Raw genomic sequence first — 25,513 nt, 5'->3', positions numbered from 1 at the left:
AGATCTTCCTCCCCCAAGAATGTCCCAAAGTCAATTACTTCCAAGGAAAAATAAAGTCTTGAAATAAAGACTTGAAAAGTTTCAAAGAAACAAAGGTTCACAAAAATAAAATCCACTTGTAACAGTTCTCTTCGCTTGATGAAAAGATTCTCTTTTCCAGTTCCACAAATAAAACAATAGCACCAATGGGGTTCCTGGTTAAACCCATCCAGGAAAGACAAACAAGTTGGAAGACAAAAGTATCACTTCTGTTTGACAACTACTTTTTCTGCTTACAACCGCTACACTGTCTATTGCATATAATTTGTCAGGATGCTTCTACTTTAAGTTTTCTCTTTCCCTAGCAACTCAGCTTATAATACTATGCGAGCATGCTCCTTTGCCCCACAGTTGGCTTCTGCTTCTACACATGTTGATGACCACAGTTCTACTTCTGCAACTTATAAGTTTAGGCATCTTGAACAAGACTTCTTCAGCCTGTACAGGTTGGCAAAGGCACTCTTTTCTCTTGTGATAAGAATGGGCAGCTTCTTCTTTCTTCTGTCTTGCAGCTACCACAAAATCTGTCTTCAGCTTCTAAACTATTTCTTCTCCACTGAAATAGTTTCAGCTTCACAGATTTCAACTATAGACTTTTGAACAGGGGCCCAGCACCCATCCCGAACTTCATATCCTCCTTTCCCCTCCATTAGTTACTCCGAAGCTGTAGTGCCATTCTTTCAGTGTTGGATAACCTTATTGCTCTTATACGGGAGGGCTCCGAGTTAACCACAGTTCAGTAACTTTAATGTGCAATTCTTAAATAAGCTGAATTCACTTTAATAGTATTGGGTACGTTGGCTTGGGTAATACTTGTTCTCTGTTCTTCTTGAGCTACTTCTACGACTTCTGCTTTATTGTTCCGTATGTTACAAGAGGTCAGTGTCTTAATGGAAATTAAATTAGGCACACGCAATTTCATTTTCACTTTGAATTGCCACTTCAAATGATGTGCTTTCCCACATTTCGGTCAGCTTTACGCTTCCAAGATATCGGGGAAACACTGTCTCAAGCGCAAACTCTTCAGACATCAAATCGTGCTTGGAACATTTCGGGAAAGTCAATTCTGCTTTAGTAAGTTTACCGGCAGCGTTCTCCATTTACTAGGAGCCACACGACCGATTGCAAATCACCTACTTCTAACAATGGGGAAACGAGATGCTTTCATTACGTGTAAGGACTTCGGTTTGTTAGCATAAGCGTGTTACACTTACCTTGTTAGGAAGACTTTCCACTTCGACTAACAACTTTTACTCACTTTGAAGTAAATGAGCGTGTGAATATAGCTGGTTACAATTACCGGCAAGGCATCTCTGTTCATTTGGAGTAAAGAGCTTCCCTTTTTTCCGACTCCACAATCACGACTGCAGGTGACCTCTGCTTGCCAAGCTTAGTTCCTTCTAATTCTACTGCTGCCGGCACTCCTGGGACTCACACACCTTTGCTGCACGGGTGTCTCCGATCCGGCCTCATCAAAGGAGAGTCTCCCAATCTCCAATTTCCATTGGCTTGCCTCTGCACACGGGCCTTGGGTGGATGCACGCCTTCAGCTCTGCAGTCACAGCAATCAGACACACCTGGCAGGATTGACTGTTTCTTCCAATACTGCCACAGCCAAACAGCGTTTGTGAGCACAGGACCAACTCAGAGCCTGCAGGTGAAATCTGCTCTTCCTGTGCTCCGGCGTCCCTTCTGTGGTCACACATCCTAGTGGATGGCCAGCCTCATGCTCTGCTCCTTGTATGTTTGCTACTTGTAGCTCCTACTCTAGCTTCTTTTTACTGCTCCTCCCTGCTGCAGCCTTTTATACCCCTCAGGTGGGTTGATTGGTTTTAGGTACCGGCCCTTTATTCTAAATGAAATTCCACCCCCATGTGATCCTCCGGCAGTATACCATTCTCAGATCGCCTGCCTTCCCCTGGAAACATGAGAAGGGCCCCAGACCATATTCTTGAGGGGAATCCCGTCAGATTCTCCACCCCCCTGTGCCATTAACTTTTACATTTCTGGCTTTCCAGCATGAATAATCATTACCCCTGGAGGATTCTTTCTTTCATCCAAATATTTTCTGCTGCTTCCTCGTAGGATTCATGCAATGGGCGTTTGCTGCAGAATCTCTTATAAAGGCTGGCTAGGTGAGCCATAGTGAAGGAGCACAGTCCTCCAGATCAGGCTAGTTGTAATGGAAACAACTGAATCGTTGGCAAATGTACTGTTCACATAATCCACCCCATGTCACAAAGCAGATTTACCTTTGAAGTGTGGCTAAAAACAAATACATTTGTCAAAGAGTCTGTCAATTAGAAAATTAGCAAGCCAGGCTACTCAATTGTGATTTTCTTACAGTTTCTGAAACTTGATTTTATGAATAATCTGGATGCAGTCCAAATTACGGCAGCGTGATCTTGAGATATATGAAACTTTAAATTATGTGAAATCCGCAATTTCTTTACTACTCAAGCGTAGCGATAACTGATCTTAAATGGTTGATTGTATAATTGTTTTATGCTAAAAAATGTTGTCTTCTTTTTCTTGTATTTGCTATTGATCATTTTCCTTTCTCAATTATGTAAATTATATTTTGTTAAATAATATTGAAAAGTTGATTGATGTCAGCTATATCAATAAAAAAAAAAATGACAAGCCAGGCCCAATTTACAGTATTGCGATTGGTTTGATTAGCGTAGACTTTTTCCCAATTTGAGGATCCTTTCAGCAAATTCAAATAAAATTCACTGGTCCCTCTCATCTCTAGTTAAGAATGAAAAAGTAGTAAGGAGGTGGCACTCCCATGTGTTGCTCTGGCCTTATCCCTGCCTCCTTTGGTTAAGAATGCTAGTGGGCCTGTCACTCAAACATGTAGCATAACGCAGCCCTCATAAATTGAATAGTATGAGTTGAAACGTACACAATAATGATCAAATACCGAAGAAATCTAAAGTAGGGTTCTTAGCCTCTGTGGGTAACATGTAGTAATATTGTATAAAATAATAATGGTTTAAAAATTACTGCATATAGAATAACATGGTTGTAAACATTACTAAGTAAAGTATTTATGTTTTGAATGTTTAAACCAGTTTTTATCAATGTATTACACAGAATATTCAGAGTAGAATTCTGGTAAAACATTTCCATTTTGGATATTAACGTTTTTCAAAGTTACAAGGAACTAAGATGTTGGAATTTTATTGAATTGACAAGAAAACAGGTTTCTAGACTTTTCCTGCCCCTAAAAGAAAGAAAAACAGGAATAGTAATAATTCTCTAGGGAAGGTCAGGGTTCAAGCCGCAGAGAAAGACATGGGGACATATTGTGTAGAGTGTCAGTCCACATTGAACATTAAAAAAAAAGTTATTTATTCCTATTCCAATGTAAAAAGATTTGTTCACTTTTCACACTGTTGATGGAATTCCATAGTTGTCCTTACCCTTTGACAGATAACACATGTTTTCTATTTCTTCCACAATGTCAACCATGTTACTAGCAGAGTAAACACTATTTCTAGACCAGATGGATCAAAATAATGTTTGTTCTATTTCAAGAGCAGGACACACTCATGTAGGTGATAAAACATTTCTTTGGCGTGAGGGTCTCGCATTAGAAATAGCAAATTTACCATAAAACACATTTTTCATTGAATCTGTGGAAAGGTAGCTGTGCTGGGAGGCACTTGGGCTCACATGTCAGCCCTTCTTCTGTACCCAGGTCAAATTTGTCACTGGATGTTTTCTAATCACTTTCTGATTTTCCCATGCTTTTGAGAATGAGGGCTTTCCAGCTTCTTGTTATGGTGGCGCAGCATGTCCCAATGTCCATGTCCTCACCACGACCAAAATTATCAAGTTATTTTAACTTTTCTTATGCAAAACTTTGTTTATATCGTACTCCCAAGTTCAAAGGTTATTTAAAAAGAAACAATATTAGTGCGAATATTAGAGCTATGAGGCTTCCACACATGGAGAACATTTGAAGTACAATGAATTCAATGTAAATGAAGACAGAAATAAAATGTTTCTCACAATTAAAGAAACACAAAACCACAGTCAAAAAGCTGCATTCAAAAGGGAGACGAGCTACGGTAGGTACTATTTAAAGTAGCATATTTTGAACATAATTCTTATTTGCCATATTCTGAAATGAACTTGAAATGTGGAAATCTGCATAGACTGCCAATGTTGGCACCTATTATTTGAGGACCCTTTTGCTGTGAGATCTTCAGCCACTTGAGAGGGACAACTTTCTTAACACGTATTCCCGTTTACCACTGCTTATCCCTTCATGAGCAAAACCTGCAATGTCTTAGTGGCTACTCAATGGCAGTCTGTGCAGAGATTTTAATACAAGAGTGATAGAAGCTGCAAGGTTTTAGACGGTTATATACCTCTGGACGCAGAACTGCCCTTGAGGGTGCTTCGTTCATTTTCAGGAGACCAACCGGTACTGCATCGCTGTAGTATAACGGGACACCTGAAGACTTTGAGAGTTTTGAGGTGGAAAAAAACATTTATTTTTTCACATCAAAAAAGGTTTTAAATATGTTTTAAGTTCATTTGAGTATTCATATTAGTGGTGCAGGCAGAAGGAACTCCAGAGCAAATGCTTGGAATTGAGCTTTCTTAATTTCTGTTCAATTTCTGTGGGCATTGAACACATTTTCTGGTTTAGTTTTATGTAGTTTTAGGCACTTTTTCACTCCCCACCCTTAAAGTCTAGAAAAGCAAATGCTAGCCTTAGAACGTCCCTCATCCTGACACCCTCAGATACAGTCCTCTACACACTGGTGCACTGGTTCATTCGGACACCAAGCTAGACTGCAGGGGCCCCCAGAGGTTCTGTGTACAGATCGAAAAGTACAGATGTGAACCATAACCCCGCAGTAGAGCTCCGAAGGGAGTGGGGTGCAGATCGCACCTCGAGGTACCTATGGCGCAAATGTAAAAATATGGCAGATCTTTGTCTGTGTCCGTGCACTGCTACAGTATATCACCAAGAACCCTCTTTCCGATTATGACAAACTCGACAGAGAGATTGGGAAAAAGTTACACAGACTATAGGATGGCATTGTCTTGTCAAACGATCAAAGGTTCAGGGGAAGGGACTTGAGCACTGTTATAACAGCTGTAGCAATTTGAATTCTTTTAGTCATTATGTTTGCATGCAATGGTTAAAGGTGGACCCTTTGTTGAACCACAGCACCTGTTTGTATTGTAATGTGTTGTCTGTCCAATTAGAGTGACCACGCTGTTCCAGGAAGTAATTTATAGAAGTTTTTTTCTTTGTTTCAGCTTAAACGTGTAGGGGTCAGTATATTTTTTGCATTGTACGCCATAATCGAAGAGTTGACAAAAAGTCTTATTTGTCAGTGTGCTTCCAAATACATTCTGCTTACATTAACGTTAAAGAAGATCAATTCATTACTTTTCCCCAAATAAAAAATGTTGTAACTATGAAATTTGTCTTAACACTTGGTAAATTTGGGCATTGTAAATCTATGAATTGTCAACATACTTGAAATCAAATTCAAGCTGTCAGTGAAAGTCCACTGCATTGAGCCAAAATGAATGACACAACTGTATGCGTTTGCACATATAGAAGTTTGAAATGACAGTTTTCCACTTTTTACACATTCTAAGACGTATGTGCTGAGTCTTGTCTAATTGTTCCCCAGAAGACTGGAACTTTGTAGTCACTCTAATTTTTTCAAGATTATTGTAGTAACAACTTGGTGTGTGTTTTTTGCAGTTAATTTACCATTGCAACCATTGTGATCATAAAAGCACTGTGCCGTCAGAATGGTGATACTGCCATGACAACATAACAAAGGCATTACACAAAGTAGCCACAATGTAGGCTTTTAGGTTTATCGAAGTAAACTCTTTACACATTTCAAAATTAAGCTAAATGTACGAAATACTTCCGGAGTTCATTTTTTCTGCAATTTATTAAAATAGATTCATATTGAGAACTTACATGCATATTAAATTAAGTGGACTTTCCAGTTTTGCAGCACTGTAATTTATTGCTAGCATAATTATATTTTATTTTTGTCATCACCTTGTTAATTCAAACAACTGAAATAAATCACCCTAAGCATTGACATTTAACCTGAAAATTAATTTCCGGACTCAATACCTTTACCGTTTTCAATAAGCCTTCGGATGTGTTCTTAAATTAGACTTTTAGCAGTTGTCTCATTTCTGGTTTAATTTTCTTTCTGCTGCTTTTCCATTTCAGGAGATTCAGCAGATATGACAGGTAAGGGGAATGAAATCGAAACGTCTATACGTACAGCTCGAGTAGGCGTACTGCACACTCAGCTTTCTGAAAATCTATGAATATTCTCCTGATTTGATGGACGAACATTTAAGATCCGACAACTATTTACCAGAGAACAACATTACCTCAATACTGATTGCCTTCCCAATTTGGTTAATTTGGCGGGGGAATGAAAAAATAGATTGCCCTCAGGACTACAACGCCAAACTTCAGATATCAGATTACTCTTTTTACAAAATGTATAACCAATAATCAATGTCGTTGACATCGCGTAAAACCACTATTACACCATGACAGCAGCCCTAGACACGCCTACATTCCGCTGATTCGCAGTCCAATCTGGTCATTGTCAAATGTATAATTACTATTTGCTTATGTCTAAGATTTGTGGAAATGTGTGATTAGCATAGCCAGTATCTAAATGAGGACATAAGCAACATCATAGATAATATGTGTGCTCCTAACACACAGTCTTTCCAGGAACCCATGTTCAATATAGTTGAGATTGATTAGCCCATTACTGTCCACAGAATCCAATGGTGTATATTTTTGATGGGCAAGTGTCAAACAGAGCTGAGGAGTCTCTTCTACAATCTACCTGCCCATCTGAAAATGTCTCACATGAGCAGAGGTGGGCCCGAGGGCTGTAAAAGATCTTGTGGCTACACACTACCCGACACATTATCATACGTCTTGGGAGACCCGCAAGTGCCCCCCCTGCACATAATGCCAGGAATTTAGACCAGGAAAGGGATGTTTTAGTCTCAGGTTTGCCGGCTCCTTAATACCTATGTGAACTACAGAGATAGCAGCACACAGTGATTGTGATCAGATGTGCATGGATATGCCCCGCCAATGAACATAATTCTCTCTAACACCCATCATCTGTTTGGATTGTCAGGTGGGACTCCCGCTCACAGATGATGCCACCCGTTTTATTACATTTACGTAATGAGATGACATGGCCTTTAAGTTAATACGTTTGCTAAAAGCAATGCATGCTAAAAGGATATTGATGTCTTAGAATAACAAAATAATGTATCTGCAAGCTTTGGTGACCAAACCAGTTGCTTTGTTAGACTCTGTAATAAGCCTTGACAAAAAAAGAATGCACAAATTCATGCTGCAGACTGCCTTATCTTCCCACTATCTTTCGCCAAGTAAAGGGGCCATTGCCCACAGAGGGGCACAGTTTAATGTTGCATTGTCGGGCCAACTTGCACCCCCCCCAACAATCCCTGCTCAAAGAGACTAAAAACAGTGCAAGCCCCCAGCGCGTTCTATAAAGATGCTCCATTGAGAGCAGGGCAAGGCAGGTAGCGCGGACGATGCCGTGATTATGTGTAATCACAAAATAACTAATCCAATTGCAACTAATCCAAAATAACTAATTGCAAAATAAAGAATTTGGGAAAAAACAAAACATGTGGTTGGGTGTGGGAATAGTGGTTTTGGGGGTGGGGGAAAAGTATTAGGAACAAAAAAAGGGAGGGCTTTGGGGGGAATCCCCCTCAACCCCCAAAAAACAACAAAAAAAGGAATTTGTTATTTTGGTATTAGTTGTAATTGGATTAGGTATTTTGCGATTCCACATAATCACATGTAACCGGTAGCATATGATGTTGCCTGTGGAGGGCATGCGGGTGGGTAGAGGGACTATAAAGGTGGGTAGTGGAAGGAACGGGGCTTTTAATATTAACAAAATAAATGCATCAATACACTATCTATTTTCAGTTTTTAATCTTTAAATCGAGTTATACAAAAAGGTGTATTTTCGAAATTAATTTTCGATATTTTATTATCAAATGTTGGCATTGCTAACTTAATGTTTTCAAGCTATCGCCTATAATTTACAAATCACAGGATCATAGAAAATTAGAAAACACTACGTATCACATTATAATATTAGGAGTTATTTTGTCAAGGCTTCATTCACAGTGAGTTTTTCCAAAGTCTGGTCTCAAAGGTTTGCAAATAATGATTATGTTCGACTAGTTAGCTCCTTATACTTAAGGCTGGGCAAAAATGCCCATTCCTGCACGGTGGAACAAAATTCCAGATTCGGAGGGAAACATCCAAGTCCTCTTTCATTCCGCCCGGTTTTTGTCCCCTACAGCTGCTCGTTTAGCTTGAATCCCCTATCCGAGTAGCCGCAAGTTCTGTCCACGCCATAATGCCAAGGCCGTCAAGGGGTTTTCAAATTTTCCCAGGAACTGCAGGTGACATTACTGGGGGTGGTTCACTAGTCCCTCGCTTGTTTAGGAAGAAACTCTCCTCTTAATTTCAAAAGGGAAAACACTGCTTCAATTGCCAGCTTTCTGCTCCCCGACTACGACCTCAGATCAGACGCAGAGACCCGCTGAATTTAAGCATATTACTACTGGTTTCGAGTCCCTTTTGCCTTCTTCAAGCCAAGGCAAGTTTTCACCCAGCATACACTTCATCCCACTGCCACTCTACAAAGTCTTCTATGAGTACCCCCTTACCTTTTGTATCACTGCGCCGCCTGCCTTCACTTTCCAAAATGCTGTGCTTTTCACTTGTGTATTTTGTGCCATTGTTCTGTAACCCATCTAAATTCACTGGTCCTTTTGCTTTTCTGTGTGTGTTTTTGTATTACCACAATTTTGCTGGATCTGCTCCTTCCTATGAGGCGTCAGACCCTTCTCTGTAGTGCAACATCCCTTTCACTGACTTGACCTGTTTTTTAAAAACATTCCTCAGTGTTCACTCTTGCTATCGTGCACCTATATTGGGGCGAATGCTTATTCCAGTGATCAATTGGTGGGCTTGCGCAAAATATGAAGTTTGGTCAGAGAAATTATGTTTACAAAGTGTGAGTTACAGGATGTGGGCGCATTAAACCGGTCCATGGGGGGGGGGGCTGCCATGGTGACTGATAAACCATGCAAGGATCACCCCCCTTTCACTAGTCGTCTAGGATGTTTGATCCTGGCACATTCCCTCTTCTAGCTGCTATAATGTATCCCAGGCTTTACATTTCCTATAATGAAGCTTATACAAGGGATTAAACATGGCCTTATGATTGAGTATTCAAACACACCATGGAGCAACTCTAACTGGCGGGCCCATTTTCTCCTGCTGGATAATGCGGAACTGCCGGAAAACACCTCCAATGTACACTAGTGGTCACAACTTTGGCAGTAGTGGTAAAATATGGTATTTCTTAGTAATGCATCTTTACCACTTTGCCAAACTACTGGTTGTATCCTAAAACTCTTCATTTACACTTGGCGTTTGAGTGGAAGAAACCTCTTCCACATAGAAGCAGTACAGCAGGCGATAATACCGCCTGCGGTATCCTGCATGTGGTAATCTAGCATTTCCCCATAGATTCCTATGGGACGCCAACATGAGAAATAATGGAAAGGACTGTGTGACTCAATCATGCGGGCCTTTCAAGTTACTTCATGCAAAAGGCATGTGGCAACAGTAATTCTATTTGCCGTTATTACCAGAGGTAATACCGCCAAACTTGTTATCAGAGTGTTTTTGAAGGTGAGAATTTTGTGAATATTTCCCTTACTAAGGCTGAACAACATGCTCAAAAAGTCCTTGACAGCTAAAGCATCTACAGACCATTGTAGTTTGTGGATGCTTGTGGGTGTGGTGAGTGCGTGTGGGCGCTTCTGTGCAATCAGGATGGATGGGGTGGGGAAGAAAGGATGGTCTCCACTATCTCCTCCTTGTAAGGGAAGACGTAGCACCTTGCACACATGGACAGATAATTTGCAGGTCTAATTGCAAGCTTGATTTAAATGGTAGAACAGTTAAAAGAAATTGAATGGCAAATATTGAATGTGAAAACGTATAATACACATAAGTTACATTAGAAAGAGTAAAAATGAAAAGAAATAAAACAAACCTAGTTAAAACCAGGACTGGAATCTCTAATGAGCCCTGCATTGCCTTACCTTTCTCCTAACCTCCTAAAATAAATGTAAAAAAATATCCTGGAACTAAAATCCTTATGTAAAAATCAATGCTGTTGTCCATACAATTTCCTTCTCCAACCCTTTTACCAGACCTTATTGCAAATATAAAGTGTAATACCCAAAATTGAAAAACCCATGTTTTCTACTTTCCAATTTTCTATATTAATAATTCGACATTATGTATATTGCTCTCCGCATTATTGTTAATTACTCCTTTTAGCACTGTGAAAGACTTCCGCCCGAGCATCCTCTACCTATCTTACCTTCTTAGTGTCAAGAGGTGATTAGAATGATAGATGCCCTGTTTCTTGTTGTATATGATCCTTTTTAAGCTGATTAACAGTGCCACCACTACCTGGAAAGATAGTCCCTCATCATTGGCGTCCATCCCTGGAATAACCACTTTATGGAAGGTTAAGAATTTGTATTTGCGTAAATAATGAAGCCGGGAACTTAGATCCGTACAACTCATCTAGGCCGACTCTACAACATGCTTAGCTCAAGTAGATGTGTGTCAAGGCTGAGGGTTAAGCTTATCATAATATTTGTAAAGTTTGTCAACTCTCCACAAATTAAAGACTTTGGAACAATTCAGCCAAGTCAAAGCTCCGCCCACTTTGATATCTTTCACAAAAAGTTTACATCGTCCAAAAAGAAAATATAGCAGAGCGTGCAGCTTGAATAAAGTATCATGGCAGCTAAGTGGAGGTGAAGGTTGAGGGGAGGGGGGCAACCATATTCAGTAATAGTTGGAGGTGGCATAAGAAGGCATCCTGCCCCTTATCTGATGGTGCAGAGATGAAAAGGTTTTGGATGCCTAGGGGGTGTGCGAAATATATCCCAATGCAGCGAAATTTTCAGAAACTCTACCTTAGCTTCACTCTGTCGGTGGAGTGGATTCCCAGCCAATTTCTTCCCTTCAGGAGGTACAATGCTTTGGGACTATTTTTGCATTTGGTGTCAGAACATTTGGCCAACTACGAGTTCGTAAATTTTCAACCTCCTTATTGGCAGATATGTTCACCCAATATTTGGCTGATGTGTTTGCACGCCCACAAAGCAAAAAACAATCACAAAAATCTTCATTTAGTGCACCAAAAAAATGGGATTTGAGCACCATGGGGGGAATGCCGTAGATGGTTGGCGGGGAGGGCTGAGTCGTAAGCAGAATGAGAATCTAAAAAGCGCCCCCTTGTTTAAAATATGTAAGCGAGGAAAACATGGAAAATGACGAATGGAATCTGAATGAGCCTGCCATGCCTGACCAGAATTTGAAGACAATTGACATCTGTGTACTTGGTATGTGTGTTTTTCTTTCAGCTACAGCGCCTTCCATCCATATATGGGATGCAATGAACAAACAGACCCTCTCTGTGCTGCGCTGCTTCCATTCCAAGGGGGTTTGCTCCGTCAGCTTCAGTGCTACGGGCAAGCTTCTTCTCTCCGTTGGCCTGGACCCAGAACATACCATCACCATCTGGAAGTGGCAGGAAGGTGGGCGAGTATTTGAGGCGTGCATGCGCGCCTGTGTGTGTGCGCCAATGAAATGAGCTGTTACATTCCCAAACTTTTGATGGTTTATATCCATAACATCAATTTAACAGTGGCCCTTTTAATTGATTTTCCTCCTTATGAATGAAGTTTGTTTTAATTTTGGCTTCTGGGTGTTGCTTTAGTGTCTCCAGTAGGGAGCAAAACCAATGCTGTGGGGAGAGATGGGAGAGGGGGTAAGTTTCTGCTTAGTTTCTGCGTGCCTCTACCTCCCAAAGCCCATGGTGCTCCTGCAGAAACGATAGCTTGCCCATTGGTATTGGCTTTACTGGCTTATAGTCTACCTTCTCTTTCCTTGATTTCATGAAAGGGGAGGACAGACTTGAAGCTGCTTTTCATGGAGGACTCTACCTGCAGAGTGTTCTGCTATCCACGTCATATCAGGACATGGACAGTAGGAATAAGAAAGGGCTCCAGACTAGGAAAACTAGCCTTTTCGGCCCACGGCAGAGTGCATGAACAGAAGAATCTGTTCTCTCCCTGCCCTTATTGTTTCCAAGGGATCCTTTACCTCTGGTAGTTTGGATGTGGGGTGTGGAGAGAGAGAAAGAGAGAGAGAGAGAGAGAGAGAGAGAGAGAGAGAGAGAGAGAGAGAGAGAGAGAGAGAGAGAGAGAGAGAGAACGTCTCCGCTTCCTGAGATCACCCCATGCCATCAGCCTCCCTGACCCTCGTGACTACTTGGTCGGCCCTGTGAGGGCGGGCATGAGAGGGAAAAGTCCTTTCTTGCTACTGACAGGCAGGAGCAGAGAGAGTAGTAAACTTTCTCTCATACCCTCGCTGGGGATGGGACGAGAGGCTGCTCTTTCACTAATGTCTTTGAGACAGCTAAAAGGATAGTGTGCCTCGTCTTTAACATGTTACAAAATACACAATGTGAAAAATAATTGTGATTGAAGGCTTGTATGGAATTACCTATTTGTTCTCAGAAAGTGCTAATGGCAAAGGGGGCTATCATTCCTAAATAAGGATTTTACATTCTATGCATTCATTCCTTATGCGTGATGTCTTACTTATATGTCTATCAAACATGTTTTGAACAGTAAGCAGTACAGGAATACATAATTGTTGGTGTGTTCTTTAAGACATACATGAAGAAATGTGACCTTTTTCCTAAATCGGCTAAAGGAAAACAGAAAAGCGAGCCCAGTTTAATTTCTGAAAGGGGCTCTTGTATTCTATATGATGGTTCAGTCCATGTCGGCCTTGATGCAGTTTTTATATCCATGACATCTGTGACGAAGTCCACTTCCGGGACTTCCGTCTAATAGCCATGTGCCAAGAAACTCAGGGAGCTGGCTTCTCAGATACACTAATAAGGGGAAAATATGTTTCCCATTATGCGATTGGTCACACAAGCTGCCTCCTCAGCTTCCCCCTGCATACAGAATTTAAAAATGGCCACCAGGGTTTTTATAGAGTCAGTCCAAGCCTCAATCTAAATAACAGGAAGGGAAAGAGACTAGCCAATTCCAATACTCACACCCTTTAAGCTTACAGCTGCAGACTTTCAACCCTAATTCCAATCAGTGGGAGTGTTGCTATATAAGCCCAGCAACCCAGTCCAGTGTGGGAGTTAATAGGAGCAAGAAGCTCCTGTTTGGAGAAGGTTGGAAACGAGAGACTGCTGCAGGGGTGCGGTGCCTCAGAGATTTTGAAGACTGGAGATAGGAGTCTGCCAGATAAAAGAGCTGCAGAAGGGGCAGCAGGAGAGAGGAAAAGGCGATCCTCATAGAAGAGAAGAAAGTGGTGAGATTTAAAGGTGAGAGAAAAGGGGTAAAGAGGGCCGAAGCAAACCTAGGCTCAGCCAGTACACAAAATAGATGATAAAAAGGCAGCGGCAAACCCAGGAGGGGATTGTAGGCCAATATTTGAAGTAGAGGAAAGAAGGGCTAAGGAAAACCAAGGAGGGGATTGTAGGACAGTATTTGAAGTAGAGGGAAGAAGGGCTAAGGAAAACCAAGGAGGGGATTGTAGGACAGTATTTGAAGTAGAAGAAAGAAGTGGTGATAAAAACCCAGAAGGAGCTTGTAAACCAGTACCTAGAATAGAGAAAGGAAGTGGTGAGGCCAACCCAGGGGGTGCTTGTAAGCCAGTACTCGAAGTAGAGGACAGAGGGGTGGAAGAAAAACTCAGAGTGGATTCTAAGTCCATATTGGCAACAGAGGAAAACAAGGAAGAAGTAAACCCAGGAGAGGGTTGGAAATCTGCATTAGGAATAGAGGACAAAAAGGGGGAGGAAATCCTCAGAGTGGAGTTAAAAAAGGAAGGTGGAATAACACAGAAGGGGAAAGGAAAACTTGGTGTGGAGTTAAAGAGGGAAGTAGAAACAACACAAAAGGAGGAAATACAACTTGAAGTGCAGTTAAAGGATGGAATAATATTAGGAGGTTGGTGGAAGAAAGAAATACCTGAAGTGGAGTGGGAGGCACTAACAAAAGGCCAAAGCAGTAGTAAGAAGACATTGAGAAATCAGCAGGAGGCGGGTTTAAGCGAAAGTGAGGAGGCATTAAACACATGCGCTCATATATGGGTGCCGTTGAAGGAGTGTATCGAAGTAGCCCCCATAATTCTGTTATTGCGGTTGCGCATCTCCCTCTTTGTGGTATGTTTTTACAAATGTCTATTTTTTGATTGATATTTTATTTCTATCGCGCTCGTACACAAGTGTTTCAGATTTGAGATGCCTTTTTCTCCTACAAGAAAAATGGTGGCTGTATGTGCGGGTTTCACAGGTATTGTTCAGGTGCCGTTTTCTGTTTATTAATTGCTTGATGCTGTGAGTAGAGGAAATGGTATGCGGTCTTCTGTGGTTTCTTATAGTGTGAGTCTTGTTGCAGTCTTTCCCTCCATCTGGGCCGCTGTGTCATCCCACCGAGATCATAGAACTGGCTGATAGGGTGCATTGTGCTGGCGATATGGGCAACCTAAAAGTGGGGGGGCTCTGGGCCCTCGGTTGGGGGGGGGACAGTTATCTCCTGGTATGGGTTTGTTCAAGGGGTATAGCCTTAAATCACTTGTCAGGGGGCCGCTTAATGGTTGTTTTGGCATAGTTCCAACGCTTGTTCAACCCGCTTCAGAAGACACTGCCTCCCTACTGGTGATCCACTTGTGCAGGAATATCTGCAGAGTAACTTTACTGAGAGGGTGTGACTTGCTAATGGCAAGATGATGCAGCTGGGTGGGTTATGGGGAGAAATGTTTCATGGATGATTGCATCACCATAACTCATACCCATCCCACAAAGGTGCTGGATTTGCTCTGGCGAGGATCACCCAGTAGACAGTCCCATTCCAATATTCAGTTTCTACCTCTAGGCTTCTTTTATAAGCCTGTAGTTGAGAGGAGTGCCAAGAGCTGGCGTGCTGGTGGTGCCATAGACGACCCCAACTCTTTCTTGGGGGAAGAGGGCATCACAGTTGCCTTGCAGCACCTCCCATTTTTATGGGAGGATGGGCCCCCCTGCATCTGATCTTAGACCTTTCAATAGATACTCTTCCCTTGGGGATCTAGAGGCATGGACTGACTGGAGCCTTTGACCCTGAAGTCCTCTCCTCGGGTACCCATGCTTAGGGTTTCTCAGAGCTAGCTTCCCATGGGAGAAGCTCAGACGGGGGTGGATGGGACACTGATTCGGTGTAGCGAAGTTTCTAAGATAGTCCCAACAGATTTGAGGGGTGTTAGGCTTTTAGCCTGGAACATCTCAGGGTTAAAAAACAAATTTAGGGATGATTCTTGGTGGAACTTAGTTAAGAACTGTGAGGTACTAATGTTTCAGGAAACCTGGGCAAGCGAACCCATTTACCCGCAGGGGTTTCTCCTCTTCCATGTACCTGCAGTAAAGTCCCATGCGAAAGGTCGACTAGCTGGGGGGTCTGGCAAGCTATGCCTCTACGACTCTCGGCTGGGACATGCACCGTGCCCACTTGGCAAATGCCAATATCCTCAATGTGACACCGAAAACAACAAGGAGTTCCCTCCTTGAGTTTAATACTTTTTTATAACAAGAAAAGGGGCAAGGGGTTGTCTAGATATTACCCAAATTGTTTGTTTACAATTGTTCGAATGAACAATTGACCGAATATATATATCGGTTTGGTAATATATATATATATATATGTATATATATATATATCGGTTTGGTAATATATATATATATATATATATATATATGGGTTTTGGAGGGTTTGGCGTTGGGTGGGGGGTTGTGGGGGGTTTCCCCCCACATATATGGTACAATTGACCTTCACAATTCGGTCAATTGTGAAAAGGTCAATTGTCATTCGAGCAGTTGTAAAACGAACAATTCGTATACAACCGTTGTCTAACACTTTATACATGTATGTCCAGTGACTGTGATTGACTGGGCGGGGGTTTTCCTGTTTTAGTGGGAGAGGATTTCAATTGACGACTGGGGTCCGGAGAGGATCTCCCCTATGATCTTGAGGAGGAGGAGGAAGCTCTATTAACCTCCAAACCTCGCTTGCAGGATCCCTCTATCTCAAGTAGCGCCCTTCTGTTGTGGGATATGCTGGTGTGGACCAGGTATAGACTTATGTTATGTTATCGTCTGAGAATTCATAGAGCACGGGAACACCCAAGGGCAACTTGGCGCTAATAGACAGGAACGCCAGAAGAAGGGGAGAGTCAGAACTTGCAAGTTTTGGGTGCACGCCTGAAGTGGAGATAGTTATCCATGGCACGAAGGCTGAAGGGCAGGGGGTTCCAAAGTTGACTTGCTACCACAGAGAAGGAGCGTCCGCCTCTAAGCATGTATCTAAATCGCGGTACTAATACAACCTAGATTCAGACGAACAGTGCGGCCGGGAGGGAATATACCAGCAGAATATCTATAAGACCTATAAATGACAGATTTGATTCAGAGCAGCTGGGAAACAACAGCAGATTTCGTAGCATTATTGATTTTAATTTGACCTCCATGGAGCTGTGTGAAGGGCTTTGACATTCTTGCTAGATGTGAAAGTGATCATTTCCATTTTCACTCCCTTGGGGCTGGAGAAGACTGGATATGATTTGCCCTGGGGAAGTTTATGCCCAGCCCCTGGAAAAGGGATCTCAAAGCAGTGCTCGTCGTTGGAAAGTGGAAAGGGAGTACGAACTTCCCGAGCGGGTGTTTGTTTTGAAAAAGGAACCACTCTTGCCCTGTCTCAACCCCTCATCCTCCCAGTTGTATATAAATAGCGCTTATGGCTAATTTTTAGCCAATTGCAGGTCAATCTTTACAACTAAGAACTATATTAGATGGGCAGTATTGATCAAACTCCCTCCTGACTGTCCGCTAGCCGTGGGGCTAAGAGGGGGTTACTTCTAGTCGCCATGAAAGCACCTTCCCCAATTGCTTCCGTCATCAGGATGAGGCAGACGGATTGCAAAGCTGAACTTGCCAAGAGGTGGGCTGAGATTGCCAACTCTCACTGGGAGGCATTATCTGTTGCGGCAGCGTCCAAAAATTCTAAATCTTTTTGGAGGATTGTTGCTAGAAATGCCAATAGCCTGGATCTGGGGACCTGGGATTTTCTGGAGTTGCATGTCTGTGAAACATACTGGATCAAGTATTTCTGCTCCCTCTATAGTGTAAATGTTAACTCCCCGGTGACTGCCCAGTTTGTGTCTTGACGAGTGCTGATACATTAGCACTTTTTGATGTATCTGAAATCAATTGGGTTATTGCCAGACAAAAACTAGGCACAGCACCGGGGCATGATGGGATCCCCAACAATCTTTTTTGTAATATTATTTAGCTCTAGGTGCCCAATTTGACCCACGTTTTTAATGCGATAATCCACACAGGGCTGATACCCACCAAATGGAAAACTGCTATAACTGTGCCTATGCTTGGAAAGGGCAGCAGATCATTACCCATATTTTATCGCCCTGATACACTCTTGGACAAGCTTTTTTTTCGTGGGGCTCCTATTAAAAATACTGGAGGATCCATCCCAGCACTCCTGGACTTGATGAAAGAATACGGCGCCACCCAGGGTTCCGCATTAATCGCAACAAGACCATTGCCTCACCGCTGAAAGACAGGCATGCACATCCAGACTCGAAACCATAAAATTGGGGTCTAAAAGGAGCGAGCAGTAGTATACGCTATCTAGGGATTACAATGATAAAACAACTGAACAACCTGCATCAGGCAAACTATAAACCGCTCTGGTCACTCATTAAGCGTGATACAGAGAATTGGATGAAATTAAAACTTTATTGGGTGAGTAGATTCACAGCCGTGAAAAAGAATGTCCTGCCGTGGCTTCTCTTCTTGTTTCAGTCTTTACCCATCGCTCTGCCAGACTCCTTTCTTTCAGAGGCCAAGAGCACCCTGCTTGGGTTCCTATGGGATCGGAAAAGACCGCAGATCGGGTATAGCACATTTATTCTCCCCAAGAAGAATGGAGACTTGGCATACCCAGACCTCCAGGAATATTATAAAGCGGCACAGCTCCAAGTGCTTGTGGACTACATTGGGAAATCCAAAAACAAACAGTGGGTTCACTTGGAGAACGGGTATTTAACCGTGGTTACCCTGGGAGAGTGGCTCTGGGCCTCCCTGAAATCTATCCCGCGCAAAGCATTAGAGCACCCAGTCCTGGGAGTGTTATGGTCAATATGGAAAAAGGGAAACCCAAGCATGTGTGGAGTCACAACCTGGCCGTCACCCCTCAGTTGTATTTGGGCCCTCCCAATCAGAGACCTTATCATAGACCCGATTTGCTTTCAACCACCATATGAACAGGGGCTAACTAGAGCAGGCCAGATGTGGAAGGAAGGAGTCTTCTTGACCAGAGAGGAACTGGAAGAGGCTCAGCAGGGCCTTAAAACCAGGCTGCTCCCTTACCTGCAACTGAAGGGTGGCCTTACGGACCCACAATGGAAAGCACAGCTGCAACGCCCCCTCACACCTATGGAAATTATATTAAACACACATCCAGGAACTAAAGGGTTGATTGCGAGAATGTACCAAGCCCTCAAAGAAAGAGGTCACCTGCCAACCCCCCGCTCCCAAGCACAATGGGAAAAGACACTGGGATGGGAACATAAGCAGGAAGGGTGGGATGCAATATACCGGGCAGTTTGGAGATTGTCAATAGCGGTCCAATACAAAATGCATAACTGCCGAATATTCACACAGTGGCACCTAACTCCCCATCTCCTACACAGGAAAATGTACACAGGTATCAGTCCCTTTTGTTGGTGGGGGTGCACACAGATCTGCACATACTGGCACCAGTGGTGGGACTGCCCCAGCATACAAACCTACTGGAAAGAGATTTCATTTTGCATTTTGAAGACAACATTCATTCATATTTTCTATAAATGATATATATGTATATTTGTGGTTTGGTACTTCAACTGCCTAAAGAGAAACGTTGCCAATGAGGAGGTTTGGGCATGGAAGAGCATGGATATTGCCCACTCCGACCACGCAGGTTTGTTTTTAATGCATCTTTTTACACAGACTTAGTGCTTTCTTCTTTTTCTTACAGGTGCCAAAATTGCCACCCGGTCCGGGCACAGCCACCGCATTTTTGTGGCAGAGTTCAGGCCGGATTCAGACACCCAGTTTGTTTCTGTGGGCGTGAAGCACGTGAGGTTCTGGACGCTGGCGGGAAGGGCCCTCCTGAGTAAGAAAGGGATGATGAGCTCCATCGAGGATGCCCGGATGCAGACCATGCTCGCTGTTGCTTTTGGGGCTGTATGTGAACATTTACACTGTTGACAAATGCAGTACAACAAGCCTTTTTAGCACACATCAAGGGGTCTACATGAATTGGCTTTCCAGATGTTTTGGACTGCAACTCCCATCAGACTTAGCCAAAACATCATCAACAGTAAGTGATCCTGCGAGTCGTAGTCCAAACCATCTGGAGAGCTGTGAATTGCAGATCCCTGACATGCATTAAGCAATAATCCCGTATTTCGCTCGGTCCTGTAACTTGGGCTTCATAATGAAGCCCGCAGAACACAGCCTGGATGTGCTAACAGCAATGGGAGAAAAATAATACCCGCCCCTGCTGCTTAATTTGCAGCTGCGGCCGGGGAGAGTCACGGTTGCCATGGAAATGGAAGGCGGAGCTCAACTCATAGCCCCTCTTCCATTTCCATGGCTTCAACAGGAAGCTGTGCGTCCGGGGGAAGGAGCCCTTAAGAGGTAAGGAGATTTGGATGGGCATGATGGATTGGTGGTGTGCTGAATATAGAGGCATGCCAGGGGAGGAGGGAAAACAGCAGCATGATACATGTCTAGTTCCATGATCATGCACTTATGTCCTTCATAAAAAAAGGCCACGGTCTTAACAAGATGGTATGTCACCAGAGAACAAGAATTCTGAGGGAATCCTTTCCATCTTTATTATGTGAATGTTGTGGGTATTTTATGCCGTACGATATGCCAAGAAGCCATCTTTCGTGTTATCCAATCCCACCACGTTTTCAAATGCCTTCTCTTCCATACCTGACTCAAATCCTAAGCTATAAGATTCTTGATATAAAAATACTGTTTACTGTGTCGATGGAATCAATCTTATAACCCTAAAGAATGTTTCTGAGCCTAAAAAACTTACCATAGTGTCCCTCTGGAACAGCCTGCCTGCCTCTCTGAAACTTGAGGAGAACCATCTCCGGTTCTGGAAGCACCTCAAGACCTTCCTCTTTGCTTCTGCTTTCTCTCCTCCTCTCCCTGCTGATCCCCTGGCTGAATCTGAAACTGCTCTGGTTACCTGGCTACCCTCTGATCTTGGGCCCAGGTTGCCCCGCCCCCCCGCCAGTTGCACACCTGCACTGCCCCCTGGCAACCCTTGCACTCTGGGACTGTTTCTGTATCTCTACAGCCCCTACTAGCACTTGATACCTGATGTCTGCACTTACCCTTGCACTCGCCACCAGCTGGCTGCACTTTTATTTATTGTCTCTATTTATTTTTCGGTTATCTTATGTATTGCACTGCCCCCTCCCCTTAACCCTGCTTTCCTGCACTTTTCCTCTTGCCCCCTCCCCTGCACTTGCGCAATCTCAATGACACTTGGCGTAGTAGGATCGTTGTCTCTGTCTTCCCTCTGTTTCCCCTCCCTTGCCTCGTCGCGCCTTGAAACACTTGTGTATAGGCGCGTTATAAATGCCTTATCATATCATACAATATTTCATAAAATGCAAATGCAAGGGAAAGATAATTAATAATATTGTGCCAGACATATGGAATATCGTTCTAGTATCCCTATGTATGATGTAAGGGTGTGGAAGGAGGAGACTGACACACAGGAGGCATTGTTGTGGTTATAAACATTTATTTGGTGAAAAAGGAGGAAACCCCCTAACTATCCCTAACCCTAAGAGGGGTTTTCCTGCCTCAACTAAACATGAAGGATTCTGCCAGGAGGTCTGTTGGGATTATATAGTGCACCGTCCGGTGGCAAAAGCCTATATACATCCCTTACACTTTTAACTCAACTAAAAAGGTTGGCAAGTTTTCTTAATACAGAAGAATGGCTTCTTTCTTCTGTAGACTGGACTACCTTGCCAGTAGTCAGAAGGGACTATTACCGGAGGGAATGACTCCCTTCCCAGGTTGCGGTTCTTCTCAAAGGCACAACAAAAGTACCTGATTGAAAAGTCTCAGTGCCAAATTAAAGCTACGTTCCGACTCAAATCTTTGATCTTTGTACCAAGAGAATGACTCACTTCCCCTGGTCTTTCACAGGTTTTTCACTACATTCAAAAATACCAGGGGAAATTACTCCCTTCCTCTGGCCGTTCTTCGACTCTTCACAATGTTCACAAACACCATGGGGCTGGGGGACCCGGGCCCCTCTCAGGCTTTTTGTAATGCCAAGAGAATGACTCCCTTCTCTTGGCCTTCGCAATGATCACAAACACAATGTCAAGGGGGTTTATGCTTCTTACCCTGACCTTCCTCAGTTCACAGTGCCACGGAGTATGCTCGTCTTCCCCTGGCTTTTCTCTCACAGCCCATCTGGTCACTATCCTGCCAGGTACTGTAAATGTGAAGATGGCTTTGAAGGCAGTTTGTTATCGGTTGTGGCTCCCAGACCCATGCTTTGTGACCTCTCCACCCTTCGAGGTTCCCACCAACCATCCCGGCTAACCAGGCCTCTTTCCAATGACCTCCGGTTGCCTGTGAGTTTCTGTTCCCCACTCAGGCTTCTTGCGGTCCCTCCACATACCATGGCATCATCGCTGCATTCCTCTGCTCCTGGGCGGTCTGCTTCCAGCTCTAAGCACACACCAGCTCTCCTCGTCTGCTGGTTGTACTGCCCTCTGCTTTCTTTTCTGCTCGAACCACAATGCAGTTACCGGGGATGCCTCTGCCGGTGGCCAAGTGTCTCGGCCTCTGCACTCCTGGTGTCTCCCTTGCTTAGGCTGCGTTCAAAGTTCCTGGCTCCTCCTGGGAGGTGTGATGTCCCAGTGTGGCATGGCGCATGCGCGAGCCTCGGTTGGGCCCGCGCATGCGCAGTTGAATAAACGGCGTCTGTGCGGGCAGTTGCCGCCGGGACGCGTAACAGGCAGCATCGCGTCCCGTGCCTCTCTGTGTGAGTGCATGTGTGCATGCAGGCGTGTGGGCCGCCCGAGGCACGGGTGGCCACGTAACAACTGGCGACGAGGCGGGACGCCACCGGAGCGTTCGCTCGATGCACACGGCATGTTGACCATCAGCAACGTTACGACGTGGTGAGTCACAGACCTGGCGGGAGCATTCCGTTGATGTTCTAGCAGCTGGTATACAGCAGTAGTGGCCTGAAAAGGTGCTCGTGCGCTGCTTCTACCATCTGATAAACAATTTTTGGGAACTTTTGACTGTCTTCGACACCCAGACGACGGCCCACTTCTGACAGACACTAAGCGCCAGAAAGGGAGCAAGGACACATTGTTTGCTACCGGACAGTAATTGGAGGTACGTGCACTGCCCACCCAAGTCAGGTTTGCGGCCTCCAAGCCACAAGGAGGTGCCCGTGCAACCTGTAAACATGGCAGGAAGCGACGGAGAGGCGGAAGCTGCGGCAGTGGTGGTGAAAACACAACAGGGGTCTTTACTGCCGATGCAAGAGTTTGATGTGTCCGGTCCCCCTTCGAAATTGGGCCCAAGATGGTTGCTATGGATGAAAAAACTTGATATGTACTTTACAGCGACCGGGATAACCGATGATGATGCGAAGAGGGCCACCCTGTTGTATTCGGCGGGGTTGGAGGTCATACGCATATATGAGTCCCTTAACCTGCAGGTAGTCACCTATGCTGCAGTCAAGACTGCTTTAGAAAACTACTTTATACCGCTCTCCAATGTGGATTACGAGAGATTTCTCTCCTGTGGGGAGAAACAGCGGGAAGAGGAGTCACTTGATCAGTTTTGTGCGTGACTGTGATTGATGGCCACCACTTGTCGATGGGACAATGATGAATCTATGATAAGGAATCAGGTTCTCCAAGGATGTACATCGGGCAAGTTACGGAGGCAAGTGTTGAGGGAACCGGGCTGGACCCTGCAGCAAATCCTGGACAGTGGCAGAACGTATGAACTGGCGGAGTCGCGAGGCGCTAAAATGGACGCAGCAGTGCGTCCGGGGGCATCTGAAGATGCGTTTGCTGTCGGGAAACGGGCTACGTCGAAAGACAAGTGGGGGCAGAGAAAGCAATAGACTCGCCTTCCAACGGGGTCTGAATCTATCTGCCAATACTGCAGATATGACTTGCCCCACTCCGAGGGGTGTCCTGCCAAGTCGAGGTCATGTAGCCGATGCAATGGGCCCGGACACTACGCCCGGATGTGTCGCGCCCCTGCTCCGGTGTCGGTGCAGAGGGGCCCGGCCAGGGCACGGGGTGGTGGTTCGAGGAGGCAGAGGAGCATCGCAGCCTTGGAGCAGGAAATGCAAAGACTACAGTTAGCTGAAGAAGAAGAGGAGGAGGAGGAAGAAGTTTTCTTCATCTCGAGCATCGCTTCAGGGGCAAGGAGTAAGAGGCAGCCCAAATGTGTTGTGGACATTCAGGGAGTGCCGACACAAGTACTCATTGACACAGGGGCCTCAGTCTGTGTGCTTGCCTCGGATCATTACCAGCGGATCCCGGGGCCTCCTGCGCTAGACGTTTCAACTGCACGGGGACACTCCGCTTCCTATCAGGGGCGTGTTCGTAGCACCTGTGTCCAAGGGCGGAAAACCATAAAGGCCCAATTCTTCGTCACAGATGTGAGTCCCCATTCTCTACTCAGCTGTGCGGCATCCGAAGCCCTAAGCCTGGTTCACTTTGCAATGGAGGTCTATCAAGTGGACATTGAAACGCTGCTGGACAGGTTTGCAGGTATTTTTGAAGGGGTCGGGAAGCTGAAGGCACCCCCGGTGCGTTTACACATTGACGACACGATCAGGCCAACGGCCATCAAGCATAGGCGGATCCCATTCCATCTTTGTGAAAAGGTGGAGGAGGAGCTTTGCTCGCTTGTCAGCATGGATATTATCGAGGGGGTGGAAGGGCTGACGCCCTGGGTTTCACCCATAGTGGTCGCACCCAAGCCAAAACAGCCGGGGGCGGTGAGAATTTGTGTAGATATGCGCCTCCCTAATGCCGCAATTAAGAGGGAGAGACACCTAACGCCGACCCTCGATGATATCATAGGGGAGTTGCAGGGGGCGAACGTCTTCTCGAAATTGGATCTACGAGCGGGCTATCACCAGCTGGAGCTCCACCCTGACTCTAGATTCATCACGACCTTCACGACACACGAAGGTCTTTACCAATTTAAGCGCCTGAGTTTTGGCATTTCATCAGCTGCCAAAGTATTCCAGAACACCATAAGAGGGGCACTCGCAGGACTAAAAGGCGTTTTGAACATGAGTGATGACATTTTGATATTCGCCGACTCGGAAGCAGAGCACATGAAGAGGCTCGAGAACACGCTGAAAAGGCAGAATGATCTGGGTCTTACACTGCACCGTCAAAAGTGTGAATTCTTTAAAGACCGGATTGGGTTTTTCGGATTCATTTTTCACGCAGCGGTGTGTCACCTGACCCGGCAAAGATCAGAGACATTCGTGAAGCAGCGGCACCATCGTCCCCCACGGAGGTAAGGAGCTTTCTGGGGATGGTGAATTACTGTGGGCGCTTCATCAAGGGTTTGGCTTCCTTATCTGAGCCCCTAAGGGCATTGACCAGGAATGATGCCGTGTGGAAGTGGGAAGGCAGTGAACAGGAGGCGTTCCAGGCCCTCAAGAACGCCCTGTCGGATGGGGACACTATGGCGTACTTTAACCCTGCCGTAGAATCGGAGATTGTGGTCGATGCAAGTCCCGTGGCCGTTGGGGCAGTACTCTTGCAGCCAGATGAAAGAGGGGACATGCGGCCCATCGCGTATGCGAGCAAGGCTCTCTCCAACACCGAGAGGCGATATTCACAAATTGAGAGGGAGGCACTGGCCATCCTGTGGGGCTGTCACCATTTTCGCCTCTACATCCTGGGCAAGCCTGTGGTAGTGGTGACAGACCACAAGCCACTGCTGCCCATCCTGGAGGGTGTGTCTTCGAAGCCACCACCCAGGATTGAGAGGTGGATGCTGGCCCTGATGGAGTATGGGGTTCGACTGATATATAGACCGGGCACCAACAACCCGGCGGACTATCTCTCACATCACCCGAATTCGGAGAACATCGACAAGGACGGCGGTGA

At 44.8% G+C, this 25,513-nt stretch overlaps 1 protein-coding gene across 1 annotated transcript in view; it reads left to right on the top strand.

Moving 5' to 3' along the window:
- EML5 (EMAP like 5) overlaps positions 1-25,513 on the top strand; it is a 772,681-nt gene that overhangs the window by 678,411 nt on the left and 68,757 nt on the right. Inside the window, exons 32-34 of the mRNA XM_069637955.1 lie at positions 6,275-6,295; positions 11,593-11,766; positions 19,330-19,538. Coding sequence (XP_069494056.1) covers positions 6,275-6,295; positions 11,593-11,766; positions 19,330-19,538 — 404 coding nt within the window. The remainder of the gene's footprint in view (positions 1-6,274; positions 6,296-11,592; positions 11,767-19,329; positions 19,539-25,513) is intronic.

This window comes from Ambystoma mexicanum, chromosome 14 (genome assembly GCF_040938575.1).
Source record: "Ambystoma mexicanum isolate Mex_15411 chromosome 14, UKY_AmexF1_1, whole genome shotgun sequence".
Taxonomy (NCBI): domain Eukaryota; kingdom Metazoa; phylum Chordata; class Amphibia; order Caudata; family Ambystomatidae; genus Ambystoma; species Ambystoma mexicanum.
This window is presented reverse-complemented; position numbering and strand designations above follow the sequence as displayed.